Genomic DNA, 23767 nt, shown 5'->3' on the forward strand with positions numbered 1-23767 from the left:
TTCTCTGGGGTTTGGTGAGGGGCCAGCCTTACCTTGCGAATTCGACAGGTCCCATATAGAAATTTTCCAGTCATCCTGAGGCACGTACTTGTGCCAGAGACTAGCAGTTTGCTTCCTTTGCTGTCTAGATATTCCTTGAAATGACTGCAGGAGGTAACCAATAATTATACCCTCTGGTCCATCCCCTTGTTCAGAACAGTTGTCGTGGAGACCACCTAGCTCCCAGCAGACTTTAGTCTGCATCTGGCCGTCCTGGAGCTGGAGAGCCTGCCTATCCCAGCTGTTTTTCTCTCACACCTACTGCCATCTTTTACACAGGAAACCAGACAGCGTAATTGCACTGGTTTTTACATCAGAATGTAAAATACTGATGTGGTACAATAGATCAGGACAGCCTTCCTGCATTCAGTATTATATCCACATCTCTGCTCATTGCAGTTCATGAGGCTTGGATATTTCAGCAGGCATATGGAGCTAATGAACTGCGAGTAAGTAATGCTACTTATTAACACTTTTTAGTGAAGCTAGTCTTCCTAGTAGTGATCATCTCCATAAATACTTGTTTTCCAGACCAGTTTCCCTTGAAGCCATCTAGACTTTCCCAGGTAGCTCAGCTTTTTATGCAAACCAGGTGATTACTCCACTTATTTTCTCCTACACACTCGAGGTGTCTCTTCATATTCTAGCTGCCACATGGCCCTTGGTCTTCAATTCATTCAGTAATAAGGAGACACGTCCACAGCTGTTCACCTCAGTGGTAGACAGCTGGAAAGTACAACAGTTCCACACAGATGATCCAGGTGGCTAACAAAAACTGTATTAAGCCACCTCACAGCAGACTTAATTTGGTATTCAGACTGTACTCCACAAAGCTAATCCTCACTTTATCTCCATTCCTGATGTAAGATTTGGCACACTTTTGTCATAAAGGTATCTGGGAGCAATACTGAATTTAAAAGAACAGTCTTATATACTCATACATTCATAGCTCCTCTTCCTCTCCCTTTAACTTGAAAATATGAGAAGTAAGATACTACTTGGAATCGTTTGCAATGAGTGTATGGGACTCCCAGTTGAAGAAATAAAAAGTTTATATACCAGTAACAAAATTTACAGTTGATATCCGTGTTGGTCAGTTAGATATTTTTGCCCCTCCCTCACTACTTGGATATCTGTAGTTAAAAGAAATTAGAATTACATGGCACAAACCAAACCATGCTGTCTTAAAATAGGCAGCACAGGACAAGTGTTGATACATACATTGGTTTATATCAGATCAAAATAAGTTCATTTTATTGACTGTCCACTAGGTGGGGAAATCATGCGTATTAAACTGGTTCACACTCTTCTGAATGTATTTTGGAAAAATCACATTACACTTCCTCATGCTTCCTGGAAAATCACAGGAAAATATTTTTAGTTATCAGTGATGAATGAAAGCATGTCACAGCAAAAAGCTTCTTTCAAAGAGTAATTGTTCTAGATTTACAAATTATTCCACTGGAGGGAAAAATCGGTACAAGTAACACTTCCTTAAGAGGGATTTTAAGCAAGCAAGTATTTAAAAAGAATATTTCTTGAGCTTTAATGTCATTTCCCCAATGTTATTAAAGACTGATATATTAATCCTTTACAGGTTTTTCCACCTACCACATCAAATACGGTGTTTTCCTATCAGACTGCACCAGTTACACCACCTTCAAAATCTTTTATTAATAAAACATCAAACTCTAACATTCACAGTGGTGGCAATCAGGTTCCCTCTGTGCAGAATGGACCTGCTACTCATAATAAGGTAAGATTAGCCCAACAATGTTCTATGAAGTTCAGTTTTATATTATTATTCTTAAATAAAAATGTGACTATGTACATACTGCAGTTCACTCCAGGAGGAATAAAGTTTTGCGGATTTTAATAATGCATATATGTATGTATGTGTGTGTGAGAAAACTTATTTTATCCCTCTGATTACCTATGCTATTATTATTTGTAAATACGTGGATTGGTATGACAAACTAGGATAATCTGTAGAACTTGCTACATCTTGAATTCACTAGAACGTATTGTTTAGTCATTACTTTCTTGTTTCACACAGCCTGGCTCTCCATCTCAAGCCCAGCCTTACATTGTTCAACAATCCCTCTTCAACAGCACAGTATCCAAGACAAAAGATCCCCCTCGTTATGAAGAGGCCATAAAACAGACTCGCAATATTCAGACATCACACCGTGAGGTAGGTATTTTCTCCTCTTTAGTCTATTAAAAACACTTTTTTTTCTTTAGAATTATCAAAGCCATTGCTTATTTTATTTTTTTGTCTGGTGTAAAGGTTTTCTAACATACCCTGTTCATATTTTCCTAACTGTTTTTAACCACAGGACTTCTGTTTCAAGATTCTTTTATTAAAGCAACAGACATGTAAATACATTTTACAGTATCCAGTTGGTGATACATATATATAATTGGGATAATGCTGCTATTGCTACTTAACAGTAACTATCATTCAACTGACTTGTTTCAAGGATGTAAGATATCCAAACTTCTGACTTAAAAGAGAAAAAAAAATACTAGTATTTTCCAAAGTCAGTAAACTTGAGGAGAATGTGTGTGAGTGTGTTTATACATGCTCAGGCAAACCTAGATATACTTGAGCATAGGTGCCTGCTTCAAAAGAGACTATATGTAGTGAGCTTGATGAATAATCCTGCAGAGTGCTTTGTCAGTTTACCTTCACGTTGGAGGGAAGTTGCAGACAAAACTAATGAGCATCCCTAACCTCATGCATTTCAGAACTATCCCCAAACCTTGTAGTGACTTAGTATTGGTTGCTTGTTTCGTGATGGCAGACATTCAGGCAGACGCATGGATATCTAATACCATTTCATATGTTCTTGACATGTGAGACATCCTGACAGTGAAGGCACACAGGTTGTCTCATGTGACTCTGTTGCTACCAGTTAGCAAACTGCCTCCCCAGTGGCCTCTTCTCAGGAACTAAATCTCCTGATGACAAATTATTTCCCATCTCCGGAGTATAACCAATGTTTTAAAATGCTGTTTTAGTTTTGAGACCATCATAAAAGTCTCAACTTTTCCTAGACCGTGTTTGAAAGAATTGGTTTGTGGGCATTTTGTTACCTTTTGCTTAATATTCAGGAGATGGACGTTCAAAAGAAACCATTGATGAAAGCTTCCCCCCTTTTAGAAAAGAACGTGAATCTACAAACTGTGGGGGAACAAACCAAAAAACAACCCATACCTAACAAAATGCATCTCGCTAGATGGCTATTTGCAGGATATCTCTGAGAAAAAGCAGTTCAGGGTGCACCCCCAATGTCCTGCACTTACTGAAAATTCTTACCCTGCTACAAAACAGGATTAGTAATTCTTCTTATCGCTAGTTTTCTGCACCTCTCTTCTAGGTTGCCTTCATGAAATCTTTGTCTTGCTTTTCAGATTTTTTCCCTATTGCTTTCTACTGAAACCAACCACAGGGATTACAAGTGTCTCTCCAAACTATTTCTCTGTTTTCTAGATTGACAGTTTCATATGGAGAATTTTAATCTTGATCATAGGTTAGTACTTATGTACTATTGAGAGAAGCTAGGATCAATCAGCTCAGGAAAAATTACTACATGAAAAAGAATAACCCTTTTCTCATGCACTACAGCTTTCCAGCGCACAAAGTCAGCAGATGGACGATCTTTTTGATATTCTCATCAAGAGTGGAGGTAAGCTAATTGGCATCTATATGATGTAGTGATTTAGAACCTGATATAAAAAGTCAGCCTGCTGTGGAACTTCTCTGCTTGTAAATTAGCCCAGGCAAACCTTTGCAATAATCCACACAGCATTCACACAAATACTGCATCAAGCTCTGGGGCCCCCAACATAAGAAGGACATGGGGACCTGTTGGAGCGAGTCCAGAGGAGGACCATAAAGGTGATCCGAGGGCTGGAGCACCTCTCCTGTGAGGACAGGCTGAGAGAGTTGGGGTTGTTCAGCCTGGAGAAGAGAAGGCTCCGGGGAGACCTTATAGCAGCCTTCCAGTACCTGAAGGGGGCCTACAAGAAAGCTGGAGAGGGAGGAGGGACTTTTTACAAGGGCAGGTAGTGATAGGACATGGGGTAATGGCTTTAAACTGCAAGAGGGTAGACTTAGGTTAGATATAAGGAAGAAATTCTTCACTGTGAGGGTGGTGAGGCACTGGAACAGGCTGCCCAGAGAAGCTGTGGATGCCCCATCCCTGGAAGTGTTCATGGCCAGGTTGGATGGGGCTTTGAGTGACCTGGTCTAGTGGAAGGTGTCCCTGCCCATGTCAGGGGGGTTGGAACTAGATGATCTTTAAGGTCCCTTCCAACCCAAACCATTCTGATTCTATGAAAATAACACCTTAGGTTAGCACAGATATATTCTATGAAAATTGGAAAAGTTGAGGAAGTCTGTATAACGTATATTGAAATTATACAAAAAATAGAATAAGGTAAGGCTTAAAGTGTGTTGATACTAAAATTTCATTAAATATAACGACGTATTATCAACTCTAAACATGAAGCTACATTACTGGAAAAGGTATGTATGAACTACGTAGAGACGTTAATGAGTAACAACCTTCTGTGTCAGTTAAAATAAGGGAGCTATCAGAAAGAAACTGAAATAACTGACATAATATACAAAGTAGCTTTTCAGTAAAAGGAGGAGGCTTTCAGGCATAATTAGGCAAAGAGGCCATTATAATACTGGGAAGTGTTCTGGTACCCAGCAAGTCAATTAACTTGATGTTTTGTACTGCTGTCATATAAGGATCTTGACAGCTGTGAATGCCAGGACATAAGTGATGATTGTAGGCTATTAGAAGATTTTAGCCATATTCTAAACATTAAAGTATTTTCTGTTTTTTGAAGCAAATCGCAGTCAGCTGAAGAAAATGGAGTGTAGACAGTGACAGACCGAGATAAGTGACCTGTGCAGTGAACAACTCAAGCTAAATGCAAAAATGCTTTCAGTGCTTTTATTAAAATATTGCATGGGTAGTTCAAAGTTCTGCCTTTGGAACAGAGGATGTAGGAAACATTGGTGTGCTTGCTTAAATATTTACTTCAAGTGTTACACTACTAAACCTATTGGATCTTAAAGGTAACAACTGCTCCATGTTTGCAAAGTTGCTGTAAAAAAAAGCAAACATTTCCTGATCATCTTTATGAAAAACAAAGCAAAGCATTCAGGGCTCTTGCACTTATGTAAGCTAGTTCTATGCTGAAAAATGTTTAGTGTATTAAAGTACTTCAGGAAAGGGTCTGTTTAGTAATGCTTTGCTTTTACTAAGCAATCATTTCAATAGATGCTCTTACAGGTTATAAGAATGTGGTTTTTGCTTGGCAAACTGGTGCAAAATATATTGATCAGGTATATTTTTGCTGGCAGAAACATCATCTGTGCTAGAGGATTTATTTGCATATTCTGGTCTGTCTAATCTTATTTTTGGACTCCATTTGCATATAAGAATTCATTGGAACTTACTTTGCTTTATTTCCTTTTATTGTTACTGCCACTATATTACATGGAACTTCTGGATAGAAGAGTAGTTTTAGATTATAGAATCAGGAATAAATGCATCCTAATCCCATCAACTGTTCTCTTAGACTAATTCATCAAGGTGGACACAGTACTAAACAGGGATGGAACTGAAAATTATTTCAGGTACTCTCCTTTAAATGAGGAAATGTGTTCGTTCCATAATTATTTTAATTAGTCAGAAGAACTAAAAACATAAAGGAGGTAAAGCTAACATCTAGAAAATGGTTCCCTTTTTTCCATGAATATAAATATTCTAATTGGCTGAAGTATTACTGAAAGCAGAACTCTGGAACTTGTTTTAAAATACTTTGTCATTTCATAGAGCACCTGACATAGTCTGACACATGTAATGTTTGTATTATCAGAACAGCAAAGTGACTCTTACTCCACTGAGTTCCCTACGGATGCATCTCAAAGTGGGCAAAAATGGGGTAGAAGTTGTAAGCCTGTGGATATATGTCATTATCTTCTCTGAATTCAGTATTGGGGTTTTCTTATTACAGAGATTTCCCTTCCAATAAAGGAGGAACCATCTCCCATTTCTAAAATGAGACCAGTAACAGCCAACATCACTACAATGCCAGTGAATACAGTGATATCCCGCCCACCACCACAAATCCAGATGGCCCCTCCTCCTGTGTCCTTAGAACCAACAACCAGCTTGTCTATAAGTTTGGAAAACCAACTTGAAGCCCTCTTGGATGGAACTTTACCATCAGGTAATGAAATGCCTCAACTGACAAGCAGTAATGAGGACAGAGAGTCATTTTCTTTAATTGAAGACCTCCAGAATGATCTGCTTAATCACTCCAGCATTTTAGATCACTCTCATTCACCCATGGAAACATCTGACCCCCAGTTTACCACAAATAATTCTTGTCTGTCTCTTGACCTTCCCGATACAAATTTGGACAATATGGAATGGCTAGACATTACAATGCCCAGCTCCACGTCTGGACTCACTCCTCTCAGTTCTACTGCCCCCAGCGTGTTTTCCACTGACTTTCTAGATCCACAGGATCTACAGTTGCACTGGGATTAAGCTATAGCCAATGAGAATGTGACCTGCAAGTCTCCTTACAGCAGAGGTCCATTATTATAACATTCTGGTTGCAGTTAAGATAAATTAAGACAGTAATGTTTGGAAGAACAAATGCTTGAAGCTAACTCCTTATTGATTTTTCAAGTTTACAACAGTGAATTACTTTATGCTCCTACCAGTAATGCAGATCAGGGCCCTCTGAAAGCTGTATTTCACAAGTCAAGAAAGGACGATTGTACTTACTGATTAAAAGTACCCCAAGGTAAATGCATCGCAAATATTTAAGAAGTCATGTCTCTGACTTTGTAATGCTTAAATGAGCAACACAACATGACTAAACTTAGAGAGAAAAAAGTGAGATTTCAACTGTCTGTATGGACACAGTAAGCAAATGTTTGGGGGAGGGTGAGGTATCGCTGCACTTCATTGTTCCTGTGGGTAGCCTGAGCCAGGTTTGAAATGACTTGTGAGGGCAAAGGCAAGTAGAAGCACTGGCTGGTTCAGTGAAATTTCATATATCTAGTCTCTTAATTTGTTCAAGTTGTTTTTATATTTTGCTTTTGTGGTTTTTCAAACTCTTCCCCCATTCTTTAATCATGAGGGAAGAATTTAACTGCATCCAAAGGGACATTAAGTGTAACTGCAAGAAATCCACTGTAGCTACGCCAGGTAATATTGAGAACACTGAATTTTGTATAGCAATGCTCTGGATTTAATAGTTAGGTTTTAATGTGTATATCAGAGAGTTATTTGTATACTCTTTTAACTTTGTATAGCTTATTTTTGTGAACAGAGGGGAACAGTGGTCTTCAAACAAGAGATTACTACAATGGAAATAATAAATATCCTAATTTACTTTGTGTTTGAGGATATTAGATCATTGAATCCAGTATCTCAGCATATTAGAACAATATGAGAAAGTAGAAAGGTTTAATTAATGCTGTTGTGCACTACAATCCCGCAAGCATCTATGCGAGAAGAGCCCCAGTGCCCTCAGTAGATATTTGTAGGATCAGACCGAGTTGCAGGGGACAGTACTGACAGGACAACCATAATTTCTTAATGAATGCTGTATCTGTTGAACAGATTTGTCTACCACTACATAACACCAGGGAAGCTTAACGGAGAAGATGCTCAGTGAGAATCCTAAATAGCACACCCTTATGTAAAATCATAAAAGGTTAATAAGCCGTATCAGGGTGTACTGGTTTGTGACAAGAAGGCATATTTCATACCTGAAACAGATAATAGCAAAAATTAAGATCTTGCGTGGCAGCACATGAAAATATTTTTTAAAGCGCTTAGTTGCTTTTTTCAGTCTGTTGTGAAAGCAGTTGGAAAAACAAACAAAAAATGCAAATAGAAGTAAAATACTTTGTAATTCTATAGTTGTCTCTCAGGTAATAGCTGTTAAATGTTGCCATAGATGATACAGCCTGATAATCACACATAAACCTGGAATTATTTCCTATTAGGGAATTCCTAAATTAAGATAAAAGGAAACAGTCCCCTATTTCCTGAACAATGGAAATGTGATATGTTTTCTAGTCTGAAAACTGATCTCGTTGCAGAATTCCTTCTTTGCCATCTTCAAAAAATAAGTTTTTTAGGAATAATGAAAAAATGCTCTGAAGCTTTTGCTTAATTCTTAAAGTATTGATATGTATCCAAGAGTATCAAAGAAATAAAAGCACAAAGTAGCTGTTAACTATTTAACAACCTGTATCACATTAAAAAAAAACCACAAACCACAAAAACAAAAAAACCCCACACTCTCACAATCGTGTTACCATCAAACGAAATACTTCTGTCAGAAAACTTTGTGGGATTAACGGCAGATTTATGTCTTCAGATACACAATGAAGTCTAGGTTTACAAATATTACAGAATTTCACTGGCTTCAGATAAAATAGTGGATTATATCATTGATTAAGGGTTTAAACTGGCATCATATGTTTGCATCATACCAGTTATCAGCACTTTAAATCATTATATATCTTCAGTAGTTTTACAGGCCAGGATTTACTTTAATCTGAAATCAAGTACAGAAAAACAATCTATGGAGATTTTCCCAACAAAAGATGAAGTTGAAAGACACATTTCCTTATTCCTTCTTGCGGTGCCTATAATACTTGAGTACATTGTTACACATGGACTGTCTGCCTTAAATTTTGATGGTATAGGACTCTTCAATTACACTGAAAAAATACATTCAACCTTTTGCATTCCTTTTCATCATATTATCTTGGGAGCTAATACTCTGAGATACTAAGTGCCCTCAGCTGTTATGAGAATAAGAATTAAGGACTCTTGGTCAATAGGAACAACTTTGAATGAAATTTAGCGTTCTGCAGTACTGTCAATTTATTATGTGTGATACACCAGACATCATACCACGTATGTGTGGTTCGAGTTAGCCCTTTTTGACCCTGCCTTCTGATTAAATAAGAGGCAAGTAAATTAATTTTTAGAAGACAAATTAACCTAGAGCAACTGTACTGTCATTTCTGATGTGCATGTAAATAGAGCTTAAAACTGGCAAAGGCATCTTGCTACAAAACTATCCTTATTGGCAGCATAGAATATTAACTAATCCATAGGAATCTATGTGCAGAAATAAACCCAAACAGCTGAGATGTGTTGTTATCAGTACAGTATAGCTTTCTACTCTGAAAGTCTATTTGAAAAAAACCTAAAAAAATATTAAGGGATCATTTTAGTTTTTGAAGTACAAATACTTTAGTGTAGGGAATGTGTGATTACTTTTTTGTACATTTCAGAATTATGTATTAAACCTTATATGTAATGGTTTGCTTTAGACTTTGTTCTGAAATGTGATATATTTGCCATAGTTATGTATGCCTGTTACGGCAGAAATAGGTTTTGCTTAGACTTTTGTGTGTGCATGTTCTACATGACAATTTTTGTAGCACAAATACATCGTAGGAATTTAATCATGACTGTGCAGTTTAACTGTACAGAACTGAACATATTTCTCATTAAGAGAACAGTTGCAAAGGAATGCACTGGCACTAAATTTGCCATGTAATGGCTGCGATACGCTAACAGAACACATCCTATCAAATGTGGTGTTAGTAGAGCCTGCAAAATAATTAAGAATATGATTTTATCAGTGTGAAAATCAAAAGTTGGTGTTTACACTTCTAGACACGGAGAGAACTCAGACGTATGTTTTACAAGCCTAATGTTAATCAAGAGGAGTCACATCCTGCATTTAATACAGAAATGGTATTTTTTTAATGCACTTTTATGCCATTCAGCATTAGTAAATAGTTAAGAAATCATTGTCATAAATTTAGCACTTCTCTCTGATAATAAAATGAATTTTTGGTTTTGGCAGTTGTTCTTTACAGAAATTAGAGTCTAATCCAGCAATGTGGGCTTGCAGAATCAGACCTTTAAAAAGCTGAGGCCACGGCTTTTAGAAATAATGACTACTTCATACTGAAATTTCTTTCTGAGGTATTTCTAAATTCACCAAGAGGAGTTATGTTCAAAGAAGCAGGTGATGAAAATAGAAGTTTCAGTATTAAATTTTTTTATGTTACATAATCTCAAACATTCAGATGCCTGAAAAGTGTAGGCACTGTAATTGGAAGCCAAGCACAAGCTGCTGAACTGCTCTCAAGGCAGAGAAAATGCAGTCACAGAATACATTTAACTGGAAGGGCATTACGTAATCAAAATGCAGTAAAGCTCACCGATGTAAACAATTATTATGGATGCCATCTTCAGTGTACTATAAACTTAAAGCAAATTCTATTAAAACTGGAAAAAATTTCTTCCACTTATCTCTAGTAAATGTTCTGTTAAAACTCTTTATGCTGTGGCCTATTAAATTTCCTTTTGATGACTTCTAGACCATACTACAGATGTTTTTTTTTATGTGAGATAAGTGGAATGGAGTTGCATATAGTATATACATGGCCAATAAAGAGCATCCATTAAAATCTGAAGTAATCTCAAATATTCCTTTTATACAAGTGCAAAAAAGAGACACCTACACCGTTCTGTAGTGTCCAGTACTGAATATAAAGACTTTTTAAGTTAAAAGTGCATAAATGTATTTGTAGAAATCTAGCCAAAAAAAAGCCATTCTAGCTATGAGAGCACATTCTCAATAAAAAGCAGGGAATGGTTAATAACTATATAATCACACTATTTTTGTAAAAAATACAGCTCAGATATTCAAAAGACAGCCTAAAATAAACTATAATAATATAAAAATTTAAATAGGAACCAAAGCATTGCCATTTATTTTGCCAAAGGAGGCACTTTGTATTTTGAAGCATAGGAAATGAAATCCCCAGAAGTATTACCTGTACTTTTTTAAAATTAAGGATGTAGATATTTTCAAAGCTGTATTTGATGTTTAACAGTACAGATTTGGTTTTGTTGTTTGAAAAGTTTGTATCACGTAATAGCACAGGCTTTCTTCCAGATAGGATTTTTCTTCACAGAACTGCTTGCAGTAGAAATAACGCTAACCCTAGTAGGTGTCTCTCTTCTTATTTTCATAGTCATAATTATGTCTTAGCATCTCATTCTGTGAAAAGAAGATAGACACCTGTCTCTAGGGCCCTCTTCATTTAAGCACTACTTTACTAAATGCAAATTATGGCAATCAGGGCGTCAGTTTATGTATTGCCTTTCTATAAGAAACCATGATGCCTTTGTATTTGCTGTTTGCACCCCTAAAATCAATTCCATATGTTTGAATGCCATATGTTTTGCACATTGTACTGTATATATGTAATGCATATTGTATTTTTATATGTGTACTACATTTATCAAATATTTTGTACATAGTGGCAATATTGTAGCTACTGAGGAAATGTTTGATATTTCAGCATTTTTGCTAAGTGTCTCAAATAAAAAAGGAAAACTGTGTTCGTTTGTCCATGCTTACTACTAGAAAGTGAAAAATACCATGAGTAGTAATAAAAAATTCTCACTCTTAGAACAGAGGCCAAATGTTTCTGACTCATAAGTACCTTTCTCACAAAAGGGAGTAAGAATGAAATCTGCACTTAAACAAACTCCAAAAGAATGATGGTTTGTCTTCAAAATCAGAGTCAAAATCTCTAAGAACAGGTTTCCTGAACTCTCAAACTTTAGGTTTGGACTTTTTTTAAAAGCAGTATGATTATATTAATTCCTTTCTTGTTTTTTATTCTGTTCTCAAGAAAAGGTAGGATAAGAACCTAGACTTCTCAGTACCTGTCATTTTAAAAAAATCCTAATGTATGCACAAGTGTAACTGTCAACACTCAGGTAAAATATACGTATGTTACTCTTCAATATATTCTGAATGAAGTGGCTTCATAAAAATTAAAACAATTGTAGTCAATGACCTTTTTAAGTGCCTCATAGGCCGTACAGTCCTTACTTGGTAATTTATTAATGGATTTTCATCATGTGCAGCTGCTGGGCTTCACCGCCCCAACACCTCATCTACTAACTAGTTCATTGAATAATGACTCTTTCTTAGGGTTTTAAGATTGGGCTGAGCCAAAGCTTCCAAGAATAGTACTTTTTAGAATGTATGAACAGTTTGGAAAGGAGTGCTTTTCCTAGGCTACCCAGAGAGTAACCATGCGTTAACTGCACAAACCTAAGAAGCTCTGACAGTGTACTGACAACTGCAGAGACATATTAAGTAATTTTGGACATTTCCTGTTCTTTCTCACAAGAGCAAAACACCTTATTTAAAGAGTCTTCTAAAGTCTAGCACAGAAGAGGACTTTACAGTTACATAATGCATGCATTGACCATGTATGACTGCGTTAGGGTACTAAAGAGACTACTGAACACAGACTAGTTTAAACCCATCCCCATCAAAAAGAAAAACTGATCAAAACTTGACATGCTGTGGTAAGACTTGGGAAAATATGGTATGATTCTAGTATGTATTTTTGCCAACCCCAGAGTCTTGAGTCTGTAGCAAAATTCTCCAAGGATAATCTCTTGGGTTAGTCCACACCTTTTGCTGGTGGAGAGAGCTACAACACTGAAATCGTGTATAAAAGCAACAGCAAGAGAGATATGGGGCTCTAATGTTGTTCTGACTCACAGTGCCAGAGTGAAAAAGGAGGAAGGAGATACCTAGAGTTTCTTCCTCCCTCCACATGATATTTTTTTTCATGGAGGGAAAGAGGGCAACTCAAAATACAGACTAAACGAAGCATTCCAGAGAGGTGGACGTTCCTATCGTGAAACTCCTGTGTCACTGCGCCAGAGCACACTGGCGGACTGGTTCCACCAAGCTGCTCAGATCAGGCCACACAGATACATCTCTCGAAAGCTGTGCCTGTGTGATCAGGCCGGCTTCTGAATATTCCCCAGATATCTCGACCTCATTTGTGAGTCAAATGCAACATTTTGTTCGCTTACGCAAATGCGCCTCTAAGGTCTCTCAGAGCAAAGTCAAAAACTATTAAAATATCACTGCCAATTACTGGGTGTATTTCACCTTGCAATGCAGATGCCTGCTCCTAATTGAGTTATGCCACCACAGATACAGAAATAATCCCCAAGTAAGTTTATACGGGCATTCTTATCAGAATACTGCAATTCTTTTTAATACTCTACAGCACTGATCTTGAATTTAACAAGAAAGTAAAGTCTTTGTACAACATTTTTCTGATTAGAGGCTACCTGTAATTCTGTAACAATACAAAAGATTTGTAAAAAAGTACAGAGAATAAAGCTATTCTGTGAGAAATTAAGGAATATTTCAGAACTACAGTGAAGCAAAGAAAGGACTAGAAAATTACTTCTGATTTAGAGAAGATTACACCCCCTTTCATTCATTACTTTCCTGAATTTTTCCAAGGTTTTCAAGATGTGCTAGATTGTGAGGTTTCGTATTTGTGTTTTGTATTTGGCTTGTGTTCTAGAGGACCGCTGTGCATTTCTTGAGCTATGAGCTGGTCAATATGCACAAAGCTTCTTTCCATGATGAAGTTGCTTCATTTAAATATTTACTATTATAATTCCTCTTGTGGAGGCAGTCCCCATACTAGATCACCCCCCTTTCCTTATTAAACTCTGTTCTACACTAATGACATCAGAACCTGGCCAAGTATTTCAAAACCCATAAATTAGTAAGTAGTACCAACAAAACTGAACAAATTAAAACTTATTAATATGTCTGTAAATTTAATAAATACCTTTTCTTGATGAACGTTACCAATTCTAAAAGTTAGTAGGCTGTATGTGCCACAAAGTTACCTTCAGATATCACACACCAAACACATGCACTGCAAAACAAGCACAGCACTTTTTGACTGTGTGTTTGTGCATTACAGAATTTATAGCTAGAATAAATCAGAGATAAACCACTCCTTTTTGTGCCAGCTGGCAATTTGAGGTGTTGATTGGTTTAAAAAGACCAAGAAATATAAACACATAAAACCCTCCCCACCAAGCTGTGGTCGTATTAGTATCATCTTGCTGTTTACATCTTAAGGACTGATGAACCTTGAGCTAATCTGAATGAACTTCTTTGAGATTCAACAAAGCCAAGTGCCGGGTCCTGCACTTCGGTCACAACAACCCCATGCAACACTACAGGCTTGGGGAGGAGTGGCTGGAGAGCTGCCTGGTGGAGAAGGACCTGGGGGCATTGGTTGAGAGCCATCTGAACACGAGCCAGCAGTGTGCTCAGGCGGCCAAGAAGGCCAATGGCATCCTGGCTTGTATGAGGAATAGTGCGGCCAGCAGGAGCAGGGAGGTGATCGTGCCCCTGTACTTGGCACTGGTGAGGCCGCACCTTGAGTACTGTGTTCAGTTTTGGGCCCCTCACTGCAGGGAGGACATTGAGGTGCTGGAGCGTGTCCAGAGAAGGGCCACGGAGCTAGTGAAGGGTCTGGAGAGCAGGTCTTATGAGGAGCGGCTGAGGGAGCTGGGCGTGTTTAGGCTGGAGAAGAGGAGGCTGAGGGGAGACCTTATCGCTCTCTACAACTACCTGAAAGGAGGTTGTAGCGAGGTGGGGGTCAGTCTCTTCTCCCTAGTAACAAGCGATAGGACGAGAGGAAATGGCCTCAAGCTGTGCCAGGGGAAGTTTAGGTTGGACATTAGGAAAAACTTCTTCACCAAAAGGGTTGTCAAACATTGGAACAGGCTGCCCAGGGAGGTGGTGGAGTCTCCATTTCTGGAGGTATTTAAAAGAAGGGTAGACGTGGTGCTTGAGGATATGGTTTAGTGGTGGACTCGGCAGTGATAGGTTAGCTGTTGGACTCGATGATCTTAAGGGTCTTTTCCAACCTTAACGATTCTATGATTCTATGATTCTTCCACATGCTAAACCCTGGTTTTCAATAAAACCTGAATATATTAAACCACCTTCTACAAATGCCCATCATCATATTTGTCTTTACTCTGTACAATATTAAATGCAAATACTCCTGCCTATTAGCTTGTTGTGTATTACACAAATGTTGCTAAAGAGTGACATATTTCTTAGAATATTTGTACTTTCTCAAGTCAGAGATGTTTCCTGGATAGCAAAGAAGTCACACATTTCCCCACACCCTATACTAGTCTACACCCCACCAAGACCTTCCTAAAAGAGCATCAAAGTAACAGAGGAGCATCTGAGATGCAACATCTAGAGGTATGGGTGGGTTTTTTTTCCTTTAAGTGCTTATCTATAAATTCTTTATAGAGCAACTCTTAAGAAATATTTCCCTTCACATAAAAAAAATTACCTGAAGATGAGTCTCCAGTCTTCGCTGCAGAACAAGGACTGCAGGGCCACTCTACCATAACACTGCATCATTCTTGAATCCCTCCAAGGCAACTGCTGTTGATCAAAAAACAGTGAACAGAACCATTCTTTCATAAAGCTAGGACAAAACCTAAGCTTAAGTAACTGGTAACTGAGGAGCATTCCAGCTACCCCATAGCAAGTCTTTATAAACTCAGTTATACAGCTGAACAAATTCTGTATAAATATGACTGTTCCCCTGTATCTCCACGAGAGTTGGAGATTTCTAGAAAGGCCTAGTTTTGTACATTAAAACAGACATCGAAGTCCTCTCCTAAAGTAACACCTACATCTCGTAAGAGTGAGGCTTAGGGAGGGAAGGAAAGGAAAGGAAGGGAGGGAAGGAAAGGAAAGGAAGGGAGGGAAGGAAAGGAAAGGAAGGGAGGGAAGGAAAGGAAAGGAAGGGAGGGAAGGAAAGGAAAGGAAGGGAGGGAAGGAAAGGAAAGGAAGGGAGGGAAGGAAAGGAAAGGAAGGGAGGGAAGGAAAGGAAAGGAAGGGAGGGAAGGAAAGGAAAGGAAGGGAGGGAAGGAAAGGAAAGGAAGGGAGGGAAGGAAAGGAAAGGAAGGGAGGGAAGGAAAGGAAAGGAAGGGAGGGAAGGAAAGGAAAGGAAGGGAGGGAAGGAAAGGAAAGGAAGGGAGGGAAGGAAAGGAAAGGAAGGGAGGGAAGGAAAGGAAAGGAAGGGAGGGAAGGAAAGGAAAGGAAGGGAGGGAAGGAAAGGAAAGGAAGGGAGGGAAGGAAAGGAAAGGAAGGGAGGGAAGGAAAGGAAAGGAAGGGAGGGAAGGAAAGGAAAGGAAGGGAGGGAAGGAAAGGAAAGGAAGGGAGGGAAGGAAAGGAAAGGAAGGGAGGGAAGGAAAGGAAAGGAAGGGAGGGAAGGAAAGGAAGAAGGAAAGGAAAAAAACCAAACCTGGTGATAATCTCCTTCCAACAAAATTTGTGACATTATCTTTTCAGCAGAGTCTTGAAAAGACTTTCCTTTAGGCAATTAATGTGTTTTAAAAAATAATTTGTCAGAAGTGAACACTGCATAAGGAGGGTTCAGCATAAAGAAAAAGGGCTTTCACAGAGCGTTTGAACAAGGGTAATGACCAACATAAAAGACACTTTCAAACAAAAGTGGCCAGACGTCAAAAGAAACCACAGGAAATTACACATTTTAAAATCAAATGTATATTTTAGTTATAAAAACTAATGTTCTGATAAATCAGCTCACCATTAAACAGCACTTTATTTAGATAGATAGTAACATTTTTTCCAGACACATTGCCGAAGTTAGGCTCAGAGAGTAGGCAACTTTTTTTAAACCCAGTGAAGTATTTCCTCATAATCTGCTGAGAAAATCTTTATGATTTAAAATCGAACTTTCAATCTTCCCATACAGTTAAGGAAGAATTTTAGCATTAGGAGTTGCTTTACCATTAAATTCTATTTCTGGTGCCAACCGAATAAATTTATTAAAAATGTAGTGTACTTGAAGAGTCACAGCTCATTAATTCCCCTCTGCTTCCTCCCATCACAAAATTACTTCTCAGCTCACAAAGGTACAAAAACATGAATAAAACAAACACAGATGTGATCTGCAATGACAAGGTAGAGCTGGCAAGTATGATACATAAAAGAGCATATTTTGTAATAAGCTAGTAGGTCAGAAGCGGAAGGACATCAGTCAAAGATGACTTATTAAAATCTAACTCCTTCCCACTGCCAGCTGGGTAATACTAGGAGTAACTCTTCCTCAGGCAGCTAAGATAACTGGCCCTCTGAGTTCACTGGGAGCACTGAGTTGAGGCAGTTTCCACTCCTACACGTCACCACACTTCTGAAGTGCTGCAGTTATCACAATGATCAAGACAAGAAGCAGAATATGACAGTACTACCCTGGCTTCCCAGCTTTCCATAGTCCAGATGAGGGTATGTCCTTCAAAGCTAGCGATGAACAAGACTAGCACATAAAATGCAGCAAGTGTGCAGGTTGGCCAGGCCTGGAAAAACAGAAAGAATCATCTTTGGAACAGCTGCCCCAGGGTAGCAGCAAACACACTTAACATGGGCTGACTATTCGGTAAAGTAATTTAAATTAGACACCTTTCACTGCAGGTGAAGCTAATTCAAATTGCTCGGTTTGCTGAAACAGAGGCACGCATAGATTTATCATGGAGAAGCTGACAAATGGCAACTTTTAAAGAACAGAAATTTGTTCACCCAGTCAAACCATCAGGCATGAGTTTTCTTGATGACAGTTCAAAGAACATCCTGAATGGCTACAGAGATACTAATCTTTTAATGCACCAGCACCACCAAATTAGTACCTCTGATCTCAACCTTTACAAAGGTACCTCTGGTAACATGTTTACATGCTTCTTCCACCAGAGGAAAAAAAAAAAAAAAAGCACACCTGGTTATAACTGGGGTCAGTACCCGTCACAGGTCAATAAACAGAATTCCCTCACCCAGGGAGACAGAACATAACTTGGGCATCCAGCGAAAGTTTCATAGGGAACAGTAAACTAAAGGCTTTGTTTTCAGGTCACACTTGTAAATATTTAGGAGACCAAATCTAGAAAAACATGTATTTTAGTATCTTTTCTGCATGTCACAACACTGAATTTTTTCTAGGGAAAAAGTACCAGGTGCTTAGTGAGTTTAATTTAATATTTACCATTTCGTAATCCGAACGTTTTGCCTTTCCCTTCATTTCCCGGAGGAGGGGAGTTTTACTCCCGCTTTTTTCCCCCTACATCTCTAAGCTGTTCTTTCTGGTCTGGGACTCCCTGGCTTCCAGTACACTTACTAATCCAAGAGTAGGAGTGCCACCTTTCGGTGAGGAACCCCCCGCTGCAGCCAGCCGCCCGCCCCAGGCAGGGACACCGCTCGGCCGCCGCGGCCCGGCCGCCCTCAGAGGCGGCAGCGCCCCAGGAGCCCCGTCCCTCGCTGGGACCGCCGCGGGAGCGGGGGGCGCCCCCACGGTGGAGGAGGGGGGAGGGACGTCCCTCAGCCCCGCTCCCACGGACGGCGCCCCAGCACACACCTACCGCGGGGACCCGCCGCTCCCGCGCCGCCTGAGGCAGAGGCGGCCGCCCGCGCCCGCCAGACGCAGGCGCGGGCGGCAGGGCGGGAGTGGCGCCAGCGATAGAAGGGCGTCGGGAGAGCGCGTTAACGCAGGCGCGGTGGCCAAGTGGTAAGGCGTCGGTCTCGTAAACCGAAGATCACGGGTTCGAACCCCGTCCGTGCCTTGGCGGAGCCGCGCCGTGGCAGCCTTCCCTATCCTTTTTAAGGAGCTGGCGCCGCGGCGGGATCCCGCCTCCCCCCGCAGCCGGGGCAAAGGGAGACCCGCCCGGCAGCGCTCCCGGAGGGGCTGAACCAGCCGGTGCCCCTCAGAGCCCGGGGCGCCCCCGGGAGGGCCGGGCGGCTGCGGCGCTACCGGCGCAGGCAGGGGAGGGGCTGCAGCCGCGGGGGCCCGCACGAAGCGGCCAATGCCCCGCTCCTCCCGCGGTTCGCGTCGGTCAAGGCCGCGCTCCTCTACCTCGCGACGCCGGCTGCCAAAACCTCTCTCCTCACATTTGCATCAACAGAGGCATTTTTCTTCACACCACCTTCCTTGGGGCCTAATCCTGCACTTAGAGACCCTCGAGCTCAACCTGAAGAAACAAAAGTAGAAGGTAGTTTCAAACGTGCAAGCAAAAGATGTCACGCGGCGCCCAGGGGCAGCCCCGCCACCTGCGCTTGCTCCCAGCCGCCCCGAAGCACGTGCTGGCACCCACCGCGACGGGCCCGTTCCTGTGAGGAGCAAATGGAGCCGCTACAAACTGTTGTTTGAAGAGATGTTCTCCGCAGGCTGCAGCTACCGAGGTCATCCCGGTTCTTCTCATTGGTCATCCCTGGGCCCCCAAAATTCATTTAATTATCTATTAATTTCGTTCTGTCTTCTGGTTAGTAAAACATGCGGTTTCTTCATCTGTAACCCCAACCACTTAGAAGGATTATTTGCAATCTAGTTAGTCTTCGCTCTACATTTCCTATTTTTGTAAACAGAAGAACCATCTTTCACAGTGAAAGCAGGCAAGGGAAGGTGGGGCTGGCTACGCCAGGAGATGTGCAATGCTCACCTGTCTCCACGCACAAGCAAGCACCCGGCAGGGCTCCAGGCACAGCTGGTCCAGCACAATCGCAAGCAGCCGCAAAGTCCAGCTCGGACACTGACGGGACCAGCCACCAAACCAGCACAGACAGTTAAGGGCTGATGGCACTTAAAAGCACCCTAGTGATGTAAATAGTAACAACACTACAAGCTGAAGGAAATCTTTATTGATTCATGTCTGGTATTTGCTTACCATTTGAAGTTTTGCTGACCTTTGGTTAGTCCACACAGTCAGTTTTGTTTTCCTCCTGATAAATCTTCCTCTCGTATTCTGCACCACTGTTGTCTAGAATCAAAACTGTACAATTCTTCTATGAACAAAAATAACTGTCATTAACTATTTACCCTAAATTTTGTAAAATCTTTTAAAATAAAATACATAGATTCTGTTGGTAGGTCAAAATCATCATTCAAGTTGCATTTTGATTTAAAGAAGGGCTGTAACCATTTATTCTGTATAAGGCATGTTTTTTGCACAGATTTAGCATTATGAAGATTATCTGACTGTACTGAGTACATGTAATTAAAATTTATGGTTTTTGCACATAGTTTACTGTCAATATGCACAAGTCTCCAGAACTGCCCTTTAGCTAATTTCGCATAACTTTGATGAAGCATCAGCAGAGAGGAAATCATAGTGCATACCTTCCAGTTCATTTTTGAACTTGAAATTTCTAGTATGACATCCGTGACAACACTGCCCAATCTCCCTAGAGAGAAGAAAAATGTAAACTATGGATTTTGAGCAGCGACAGTTTCAGCACAGAGCACACACAAAACTACAACTCAAAATGCTCTAAATTGTTTCATGTTTTCTTAGGTGGTTTTGCTCACAGATACAAAGGACGGTGAGGAACAGCCATGTGCCTGAAGCTGCCTTCACAAGAGGGTTTTCAAAACATAACATAAAAATCAAACTCATGGACCAGACACCTATCTGATAAATACTGCTTTCAACAACCTCAGGGATAAACCTGGAGAGAAGCGACCCTGCCTGTGATGAGTAACGCTTTCATAAATTCTTGCTTGTTTTTTAGAAATACAAGACTTCGCCCAGTATGCATGAGAGCTATGGCTGCATCTCACCCACCTAACAGTGGTTTGAGGCCTGTGAGGCTGTGTGCGTGACACACGTAGATATCAGATAATACAGACCCTGTTCTTCTATAGTTTGCAGACGGAACTTAGATTTTGCTAAATAGCATTGCTACATTATTAACATGATAATAATCTTTCTAAGGAACATTTAAAAACATGTCTTATGGTTATTTACTTGAAATTAATTTTGTAATTAGAAAAATATCCACGAATCACAGCATAAGAGAAGCTAGTGCAGACCAGATATTGGTAACTCCACTAGCAGTTGAGGTAGAATTAGCATACCACCCAGGTTTAGTGCCATGACACAGACTCATCTATATGACATCAAACCTTTTTGAAAGTGTTACTATATTTGCTTTCAGCTTTCTCCTCACTACACAACACAATCCCCAAATTTTTAAATCTCTCCTTTTAGGTCACGTTTTCTACACCTCTTTTCACATCTCTAATCATCCTTGCCCCAATCCCGCTGATCCTTTCCAGTTGCTACATACTCTCCTTGAAATGAGGACCCAAAGTGGACACACGGTGCTGCTTACCAACGCTGAGCAGCACAGAGCATTTCTGGACATCATGACTTACAGAAGGACACCATGAGCGGTAAAAGTAGGAATTTGCATTACAGGTACCCAGGAAAGCCTGAACTGCCGTAGTTACAGCGCTATGAGAAGCTGCGTAGCTGCCATCACATCACACGACATGAGTCATTACCCATGAGCACAAACTATCCGAACTGGCACACGTGGCCCTGACCCCAGACTGGGCTGTGTGACATGAAATTTAAGTTTCCACTTCCTCTCTCACCACGTGCTGGCAGCGCTGCAGTCCCCCCGCAACCCTGGCCCCACCGGGGGCCAGCCCTGGAGCTGGAGCGCGGCTGTGGCTCCCGGCGTCACCCAGCACGGCAGGCACGGCAGGGCAGGTGGACCACAGCAAGTGGTTAGAACAGCAGCTGGAGTCCAGTGGGGCTGAACCCCAGGGCAGAATCTGCAGTAGGGAATCATGTGAAATGAGCCCTCTCCTTAATCCAGTTTCTAGCATCCATCATTGCATCATTTTTTAGAAGTTATTTAGAACTCCCTCACAGTGCGCAGTCTTACTGGTGAAAGGGGAAGGTGAAGCAAATTTAATTTAGTTCCATCATTTTTGTCATTTCAAGAGAGCCTTTTGCTGCCTTTTTGAGTTAATTGAATTTTACATGTGACAACCAGTATGACCAACAGAGGACAGCACATCCATTTCTTTTAATGATCAAGAGATCCTGAACTTGAAGCTGCCATTCACTTTTTCACTCAGGAAATGAGTGACAGGCAGAGTAGAGCAGTGTGCCATAAGTAAGCCAGCCAGCTTAAAAAAGGCCTTTTTGCAATTAACCAGAGCTGTTTTGAATTCCAAGAGATTACTTAAAATAAATCTACTTCTAACCGGGCATTATCGCTAACGAAACACTGTGGGTGCACTTCTCTGAAAGCCAGGTCTGTATTTTGGAGCAATTGTTCATTGAGCACTGCCACAGCAGTTAAAGCATACTTAGGAGTCAAAGCACACTTAGGACTGTCAGATGAACTCTGCTAATTCCCCTTCAAAACTGCAGCCAGAGAAGGTGTCTATAACTAAGTTTTGATTAAATATGAGTGTTTATAAAACACTGAAGTAAAGCCCTACTCCAGTGTTTTTATTGCATTTGATTTGGGGGCAGAGAAGACTCTGCAAGTCATAATGAAATTCAAAGAACAAGCCCAAGGATTTCATGCGGCTGAGGAGAATTTCATTATGGAAATTCAATTAACCTGCGAGAGTTGCACACATTGAAATTTATTATCTTTCCCCAAAAGCTGGCTATTGTGGTTTTTATAGCAACCTTTGCTATGCCTGGATAAATAAAGCTTTATTACAAACGCACTGACATCTTTATATAATTAATAGCATATATAATGTCTTCGTCCCTTACTGCTTTGCAAACTTTCTTTTCTGCTTCCTATGAAATGTATCAAATAGTGGTTTTATTTTAAAAGATATAACTAAAGAAGCATTGGTGTTAGACGCAAGCGCAAAGCAAACATACCGATTTAGGAGACACATGAGGAATAATAGTGGCTCATGACAGCATGGGGGTCTGCTGCAAGTGCTGATTTACGTTTGTCAGTCAGGGCCTGATCCTGTGAATTGCTGAGCAGAATTAATTAATAGCCACTTAAGATACCATTAGGTCAATGGGGACTGACAGCGCTCAGCAGTTCTCAGCATTGGGGCCTTTAAATAAAAGCCAACCTACAAATTCCCATTCATGCGAGTAATGATACTGCACACATCTAAGGTAGTAACATGAATTATTCACATCAGCGTAGCGCGGAAGATGCAACCCACAAAGCCTGTTTAAAATAACACACAGACATTAGCGTTCCTGTGATACACAGGAGGGTTCTCATTTGGCCCATTTTTCACTCGTACGCGGATTCCTTTTATTTGCTGTGTGCATAGGTCTGACACAAGGACACGGGGGAAAGTAAATACGGAAGATAAACATCTATAAACATTAGTAGAAAATGAGGAAAGTGGGTTACTGATTAGCTTTCTTCCCATATGAAACTCCTAGATCGTATCAGAGAAATGCGAGTTAAGTGCTTTAGCATTTTTCTGTTTTTTTTTAACCATTATCTGATCAGAGAAGCATGAAAAGCACTTTATTGCTCACTTGGTTTTTCTTTTCCTGTGCTTGGAGCCCTCTGCAGGAAGTGAAGCTGAATTTCACAAATCTTCCCTTTCTGACGTCTCCCGAATTTCTAGGAATGCCCCTTCCCTCTTACTGTATTTGGAGGTAGTTTCTAGGAAAAAATAAATAATTTTCGGACGGTCTTGGACTCACCACACCTACTCTCGGAGGACTCTGGGCCGCGGGTCTCCCGGCACGGCCCCCGCGGAGTTGAGGAGCTCACGGCTCGGGCGCAGCAACTCCCGGCGCCGACTGCACGTCTTTGTAGCACTGTTGGAGGAATGAGCATGGAGAGCGAGTGGGAAGAGGAGAGGTGTCTTTGTGGCAACAATGAGTGAATCTCCTCTAGTTGTTTCCTGGTGGCTGCTCTTCTTCCCCCGCTGCACTTTTTTTTTTTTTTTTTTCTT

At 40.5% G+C, this 23767-nt stretch overlaps 1 protein-coding gene, 3 long non-coding RNA genes and 1 other non-coding gene across 18 annotated transcripts in view; 3 read left to right on the forward strand and 2 right to left on the reverse strand.

Annotated features, from left to right (window-relative positions):
• MRTFB (myocardin related transcription factor B) overlaps positions 1 to 11531 on the forward strand; it is an 89282-nt gene extending 77751 nt beyond the window's left edge. For all 10 annotated transcript variants that reach the window (XM_075105247.1, XM_075105248.1, XM_075105237.1 and 7 more), the window contains 4 exons: positions 1637 to 1795; positions 2096 to 2233; positions 3671 to 3731; positions 6082 to 11531. In XM_075105247.1, the coding sequence (XP_074961348.1) occupies positions 1637 to 1795; positions 2096 to 2233; positions 3671 to 3731; positions 6082 to 6620 (897 nt within the window). In that variant the 3' untranslated portion in view covers positions 6621 to 11531. The remainder of the gene's footprint in view (positions 1 to 1636; positions 1796 to 2095; positions 2234 to 3670; positions 3732 to 6081) is intronic.
• LOC142062611 (uncharacterized) lies at positions 1184 to 15729 on the reverse strand. Of its 2 annotated transcripts, XR_012662505.1 has the most exons (3): positions 15353 to 15729; positions 13814 to 13903; positions 1184 to 1392 (listed from the first exon to the last, which is right to left on the reverse strand). It is a non-coding gene; the product is annotated as an uncharacterized LOC142062611 (long non-coding RNA). The 2 variants fall into 2 exon arrangements; XR_012662504.1 differs by lacking the exon at positions 1184 to 1392 and having other exon boundaries at positions 11275 to 13903.
• A 598-nt stretch (positions 15730 to 16327) lies between these two features.
• Positions 16328 to 23651, reverse strand: LOC142062612 (uncharacterized). 4 transcript variants are annotated; one of them, XR_012662507.1, is made up of 7 exons: positions 23343 to 23433; positions 22713 to 22816; positions 20192 to 20256; positions 19759 to 19844; positions 19515 to 19666; positions 18932 to 19046; positions 16328 to 17390 (listed from the first exon to the last, which is right to left on the reverse strand). It is a non-coding gene; the product is annotated as an uncharacterized LOC142062612 (long non-coding RNA). The 4 variants fall into 4 exon arrangements; XR_012662508.1 differs by lacking the exons at positions 22713 to 22816; positions 23343 to 23433 and adding an exon at positions 23514 to 23651; XR_012662506.1 differs by lacking the exon at positions 22713 to 22816 and having other exon boundaries at positions 23343 to 23481.
• On the forward strand, positions 18216 to 19955 carry LOC142062613 (uncharacterized). Its single transcript, XR_012662510.1, has 2 exons — positions 18216 to 18586; positions 18981 to 19955. It is a non-coding gene; the product is annotated as an uncharacterized LOC142062613 (long non-coding RNA).
• TRNAT-CGU (transfer RNA threonine (anticodon CGU)) lies at positions 18570 to 18641 on the forward strand. The gene has a single exon. It is a non-coding gene; the product is annotated as a tRNA-Thr (tRNA).
• Positions 23652 to 23767: the final 116 nt, after the last annotated feature.

This window comes from Phalacrocorax aristotelis, chromosome 10 (genome assembly GCF_949628215.1).
Source record: "Phalacrocorax aristotelis chromosome 10, bGulAri2.1, whole genome shotgun sequence".
Lineage (NCBI taxonomy): Eukaryota > Metazoa > Chordata > Aves > Suliformes > Phalacrocoracidae > Phalacrocorax > Phalacrocorax aristotelis.